This window comes from Fulmarus glacialis, unplaced genomic scaffold (assembly GCF_000690835.1).
Source record: "Fulmarus glacialis isolate BGI_N327 unplaced genomic scaffold, ASM69083v1 scaffold36345, whole genome shotgun sequence".
Classification (NCBI taxonomy): Eukaryota; Metazoa; Chordata; class Aves; order Procellariiformes; family Procellariidae; genus Fulmarus; species Fulmarus glacialis.
In genome coordinates, this window is record NW_009212961.1 from 353 (window position 1) to 7,079 (window position 6,727).

The window sequence follows — 6,727 nt, forward strand, 5'->3', positions numbered from 1 at the left end:
GTCCTGCAGCATGAGGTGGGTCTACTAGGAAGTAGCTGCAGCAGTTTATGGAGTGTCACAGGTATAAGTGGTATCGCCTAGTCATATTCCTGAATTTCCATCATCCTTCCGATACTTCTGAAAAGGTGTTTTGTGTCCCGCATTCCTTTGGACAGGCTGTTCACGTCACTGACTGCTCCTGTGTTCATCTTTGTCCACCTAGGAGCAAAAGAGGCTGCTAGAACTTGGGATTACCGGGCCAGAAGGGCACGTCCTCAGCCGCCCCGAGGAGGTAACGTCTCCAGTCCTTCAGCAGAACTACCCGGGGCTTTAGAACAGCCGCCGCGGCTGTAGCAGAGGTGCCCAGAGACAGCTTCTGCCTCTGTTCTGGTGTCCGCAGGTGGAGGCGGAGGCGGTGTACCGTGCAATTACCATCGCGAAACAAGCCAACTGCCCCTTGTACATCACCAAAATAATGAGCAGAGGTGCAGCAGATGTGTTAGCTCAAGCAAAGAGAAAAGGTAAAGCGTTGTTTCATATTTCCATGCTAATTGAGCCTATTTAAATATGTCCAGGAATATCATTCTAGCTGCAAGGTTTAAGAACTCGTTATCACCCAAGTTCTCTCACAGCTTAAGGGTGCTAAAACTTGGTGTTGGCTTTTCTTCAGAGTCTGCCAGAGCTAATTGCTCTGAGCTGGAGAGATTTGAGGAGATGTGCTTGAAGCTTTGACACCTGAATCTCAGTAGACGCAGCTGAAAAAAAGGAAATAATTCACTAGCAATCATTTGTTGCGAACTAAACGAAAAATGGATCTGGAGCAAGCTCCAAATTCAAACTGGGGGTAGAGTGGGAAGAGCTGGAAGCAATCCTGCAGGGAGCAAGACAGAAAGCCATGCCCAGGGACAGGCGGGGGTCCGCAGCCACCTCTGCCCCCGACCAGGAGACTCTGCTTTGATTTAGAGGAAGGCGTGATGGTTTGCAGATACGAATGTATGTCTGGTCTAAGGAGAAAATAGATGGGTTCAGAACTTGTTTTGACAGCATTTCCCAGTCAAATGAGATAATCTGAGGGATTAATGTGAATTTGAAAAGCTGAAATACTAAGAACACTGAAAAGAAGTGAAACCGTCTTGTATTGTTAACCGCAGTAGTTGTCCGCACTGTGTGAAAAGAGGCTGCAGCGCGTGCGGCGTGTTTGCACTCATTAATTGATTGCTCGTAGGCACGGTGGTGTATGGGGAGCCCATTACCGCCAGCCTGGGCACCGACGGGTCGCACTACTGGAGTAAAAACTGGGCCAAAGCCGCAGCCTTCGTCACCTCTCCCCCCATCAGCCCAGACCCCACCACGCCGGATCATCTCACCTCCCTCTTGTCCTGGTGAGTTCCGTGTCGGCACGGATGCCTGAGCGTGTCTGTCGTCTTTGCATCCCGCCTGCATTTGTTCGAATGCCATTGGCAGTGACAGCATCGCCTGCAGAGCGGGGGCTGGCCGGGGGGGCTGCACCCCTGATCCCCTTTCGCCGGTGGGTGACAGCCTCCCTGTTCCTGGGGGCACCTCCAGCCTTCTCCCATACCTGGGCACTGTAGGGTGCAGCAGCGCAGCAAAGGCTGGCGTGCGATTCAGCCGTCCCCTTGATATTATAATCAGAGTCGGAAAAATAATCTATCAATTGTTGCACTTTTCCATATCAAAAGAATAATTCTCCGGGTTTTTGAGCAAGGAGCCAGGTGACTCTTTCAAAAAGAGTCTAAATTACGCTTTGATGAAGCCAGGTAATAGTTACCAGATTTCCTGTGTAAAAACCAGGCTCCCATGCCCGGCTCCTCTTCCCGAACCGGAGCCGGGGGGGGCGCAGCGTCCCGCGGGGTGGCCAGGACACCCCAGCGCGGGAGGGACGGCCGTCGCTGCCGCTCTGCTGCTCTGTGTCCTGGGGAAACCCTCCTGTGCTGCCTTAGCATTAAAGCAAAAAGAAGGATTTTATCAGAAGCAGTGTTGGGCATTTGCAAGATTTTAAAATGTGTGAAACAAGCTTTTAGGGCATGTCACCACGTGGAGCTGTTTCGATGTGTTGAGTTACGCAGCAAAGCCCCGGGGCCGGCAGGAGCGTCTCTGGAGCCGTGCACGGAGCAAGCGGGGGCTGGCAGCCCAGGGCGGGCAGGGAAGTACGAACACCCGTGTGCTGGGGCTGTATGCAGGGACGCAGCCGCCAGGCTGTTAATCACGGCTGGAGCTTTGCCACGGGCCAGGGTTCCACATTTCACAGCAAATAGGCACCAAATTTGTCACTGCCGCCGTGCAGAAAGCAGTCAGTAGAAGTGGGGATTCATTCACAGGGCGGGGTTTGCATTCAGGTGCCTACAGCTCGGCCCTAGCATCTTCACTGCATTAACTGCAGTTCGGTATGGGTGGAGTTAGAAGAATCAGGTCCAGAAGTAATGCATGAAGAATTTTTAAGTGAGACATTTATGGATACAGATAATTGTAAAAAAATTGCATGCAATATATATTTTAAAGAAGAAATAAACTTTTCTTAGAATTCCCTGAAATGTGATTTTTTTTCCTAGAAGGATATATAGTTGTTAACAAAAGTGTTTCATGTTAGTATATTTTACGTAGTATGTAAAGATATCTCAATACATGTAATGTTTTCTTAAAAGAGGCAGTAGAATACAAGCATAGTTCAGGCTAGCACAGCTTTGACATGTCTGGAGGCGTGCTCCCAGGCTCGCCAAGCTACACATGCTCAGTTCTCTTCTTGCCCTGCCGTGCCCTGCCCGCCAGCATGGGTCCAGTTCCTCCCGCTGCAGTATACGATAGTACCTAACATTTGGATTTATCCAGGATCTTGTTTTATTTAACCATATCCTTGTTTTAAAAGAACTTGAGGTTCAAAAGGAAGGTGCAAAGATTAAAATGTTGGCTTAAATAGTAAAAATAATGGCCAGTTTAGGAGAAAATATAAATAGTATTATGAGACTGCTGCATCTTTTAGATGATTCCAGTGCTTAATTCTACTATAAATGAATAGAGTGAGATGCCTCTGTGTACCTGTAAAAATTGCCTTTTAACTTGACTTCCTGTGGGGTTTACGGGTCGTAAGTCGCCTGCCTTTACAGACTTGGTTGGTGAAACCAGTCTGTACCAAACAGACGGAGCACGAAGCCCACCAGCCGTTAGTGCCACACGCGGTCTTCCAGGCGAGGGTGGCTTTCGCCGGCCGAGAGCCGCGGTGTCAGAGGGCGGGGAGGAGGTGGTTGTGCCTGCTCTGACCCTCTGCTGTGCTTTCCTAGCGGGGACCTGCAGGTTGCAGGCAGCGCTCACTGCACCTTCACCACCGCGCAGAAGGCAGTGGGGAAGGACAACTTCACCCTCATCCCCGAGGGAACCAACGGCATCGAAGAGCGGATGTCGATAATTTGGGAAAAGTGTGTGGTAGGTACTAAAATAACGCTGATTCCTTGCCAAGCTGTGGATGCAAGCGCACGTGAGCAGTGCTTGTGCTAGGCGATGTCAGCATCCTCGTTAATTCAGACGAGCCAGGAGGTGTGACATTGTCTAGACTGCTACTTCAGAGGAGCTTGCTAATGAGAGAAAATGTGACACTCGAATGCCTTCAAAGTGGCTTCAAAGGCCTCGGTGCGGGGCTCATCCACCCCGCTCTCACTCACAGTCACAAGAGAAGGTCTCTCCAACGCGTTTTCCTAAGGGAAGACATGACATTCCTCTTCCCCGTGCTTGCAGGAGGCCTGGGGAGGTGGATGGGGACAGGACGTCTCTCCCTTGGTGGCCATGGCCGTGCCTGCCAGCTGCCCGGTCGCCCCCGGCCCCACCGGAGGGGACGGGTTCCCGTGGCAGCTCCCTGTCTGCCGGGCAGAGGAGCTGCCCAGGGAGAGCCGCGGTACACAAGCGTCTGGCTGGTGGGACCGAGCCCCGTGTCCCTGCACACGGGTGCACCCTGCCCTCCCAAGGAGCGTCCCTGGGAGGCTCGAGCCTGCATCCCACGGAGCAGACATCTCTGGGCGGACTCCCAGGAGCTTGGGAACCAAGCCACCCTGAAGTCTCTGTCTTAGCTAGGCTTTGAACAAAGATAAATAGAATTTATCTTAAGATAATAAAGAAGGATGATAAATGGCACTATTTGTGTTCATTTCCAGTCTTTACTGAAACCATCTTTAGTGAACGTACAGGGAGTTGGAGCCTACCAGTGAAGGTCTTGTTTTTCAGAGATCTTAAATTTCACAGAGTCCAGGAAAAATAAAACCCATCTATTGACAGGGCTCAGCCCCTCACGTCTCCCATTTCCCCGCAATTGCAGCCCTGTCGGAGTGTGGATCCTCACGCCGCACGGTCATGGGGTTGGATCCTGCGATTTCTTCTCCTGGTGCCTCGTTCCTGCTGGTGGGAGAGCGCGGGACCGGCCTCGGGGCCGGGGCTGCTGCCCGCTGCTGGGAGCAGGGCGCGTCTCCGGGGATGCTCCTTCCTTCCTCCTGTTTCCCAGGTCTCCGGGAAGATGGACGAGAACGATTTTGTAGCGGTGACCAGCACCAATGCTGCCAAGATCTTCAACTGCTACCCCAGGAAGGGGCGCGTCGCTGTGGGCGCTGATGCGGACTTGGTTTTGTGGAACCCCAAGGCTACTAAAATCATCTCGGCAAAAACCCACAATCTGGTAAAATATTTCTTAAATTATTTTCTTGGGCTGGTTTTGGAGTCAGAAGAGCAAAGCAAGATATTTCTTCAGATCAGAAAGATCAGATCATTCAGCAAGGGAGGAGCTGTTTATGTGGATAAAGTGATGAAGGACCTTGCATTTGCTTTTAAAAATACAAGCAAATGAAAATATCCTTTGGCTACTGTAAAGGGTAGGATTGTAACTGAGCAGCAGTGACTACTCTGAGACAGTCTGCGTCTGGTACAGGAATTTTAAGATCAGTGTGTTTGCTGTGGACCTGTAAGTGCTGAACTTGTTTTGTATCAGCTTTATATCTGTTTAACATATCGGCATCCTTCCTGAAGAGCCAGACCCATTCCTGCGCCGGCTCCATAGGGGTCACTCAGGAGAGATTTGGGTGCATCTTAATGGCATTTTAGCCGGGGTTTTTCAGGCCGTGGACATCCCCAAACTCATTTCTACCATGAGCCTCAGGCAGAAAGCTGCAGTTGAAAGAGAGAGAGGGCTGAGGTGGTGTGAGGAATGTTGGCAACAGAGCTGACTGAAGTTAATGTAGAAACATTTTGACCCATGTGGGTTTTTTCACCAAAATGTTTTTTGTTGAAGAAAATTATCATTATGATCGAAATATTAATGTCTTTTCTTTAAAAAAGAGGAATACGTTATTTTTTGGTCCAGAAAAGTTTATTTTTTTCATAGTTTGTTAGTGATAATAATGGGAGCATTTGAAGAAAGTGGCACGATTTTTACATTTCTCACAAAACAGACCTGACTTTCCATACCTGTTTTGGTAGAAGACTTGCAGTGACTTGGAAGAAACGACAAGAACTTCTGTCCCCAAATGGAGAACTTAAGCAGAGCTCTTCTGGGGCTTAGAGAGAATTAATTGTTCGCATATAGTAAAAGTCTGGTTTGCTCCAGGAGTGCTGCATGTCTTCTGGGCAAGTACTGAGTGTTTTGAGGTTTAGCTTCTCCATTCCAGTTTGCTTTAGTCCATCCAATTAGAAGAACCTTATTATCTGAAATGTAAAGGGTTAGTTAAGTACAACTCACTGTGCATGAGGAGCAGTGTACAAAAATGGGGTGGGGGGGTATAGTTGGCTAGACTGTCACCTTCTCTTCTTAAATCTTAAACATATTGAATATCTTGGTTTGGTCTTTCCAGAACGTGGAGTACAACATATTTGAAGGCACAGAGTGCCACGGGGTTCCTACCGTGGTCATAAGTCAAGGAAGAGTGGTTCTTGAAGATGGAAACCTGTTTGTCACCCAGGGGTCAGGTCGCTTCATTCCTAGAAAGACATTCCCTGATTTTGTTTATAAAAGGATAAAGGCAAGAAACAGGGTAAGGAGAATTTTATTTGCAATAATCCCGTATTTTCGTTGTGATCTCTGCATTGTTGTATTGCAGTCGCTGTTATAGTAAGCTTCCTGATGGAATAAGCAACAGAAACAAGAATATTATTAATATTATTTCTTCTTAGGCCTTGGAAATTTGTAATGTTGTCATGTAACTGCTTTGGTGTGTGGCTTGGCACATTAATCAATAATGCTTATTTTAGTATTATAATTAATAATACTAGTATTACTAGTATTATTTGCTTATTATAAAGTTGTAAAGCAAAAATATGATGTCTAGCAAATCTGGTTTTGTTTATTCTGCATTGAGGTCGAAGGGAGGAATTCCTCTCCTACCTGTATTGGAAAAGTTTATGTTACTGTATTACCAGTACATTACCAGTATTATCTGCCTCGCATCTGCCAAAGACTAATGGATGTAGCGTTCGGTAGCTGCTGGAAATACAATAAGATAAATCCTTCAGTGTGCTAGCACAGCTTTTTTACGAGATATGAAGGAGAAATGAGCCTCTTAACAGCTCTGCCCTCCTTTCTTTTTCCTTGTGTTATTTTGGACATTTTCATTATGCATTGTGGATGAAGGTAGAGCAGAAATCATTAACCCCAAGTTACCTGCAGAGGCAGCTGCAGCAGTAACCCCCAGCTCCTGGGGTGCCTCGGGGTGCCTGGGGGTGCCTCTGGGGTCAGGGTGGGATGGGGATGGGAGCTGCC

The 6,727-nt window shown here is 48.3% G+C and overlaps 1 protein-coding gene across 1 annotated transcript; it reads left to right on the forward strand.

Annotated features, from left to right (window-relative positions):
• Positions 1 to 202: 202 nt before the first annotated feature.
• LOC104069399 (dihydropyrimidinase-related protein 4) lies at positions 203 to 6,002 on the forward strand (the record flags this gene model as incomplete). Its single annotated transcript, XM_009578044.1, has 6 exons — positions 203 to 271; positions 380 to 500; positions 1,205 to 1,361; positions 3,276 to 3,417; positions 4,484 to 4,654; positions 5,823 to 6,002. Coding segments are annotated over 6 exons (840 nt in total), but the record flags the coding sequence as incomplete, so codon positions are not given.
• Between the last annotated feature and the right edge of the window lie 725 nt (positions 6,003 to 6,727).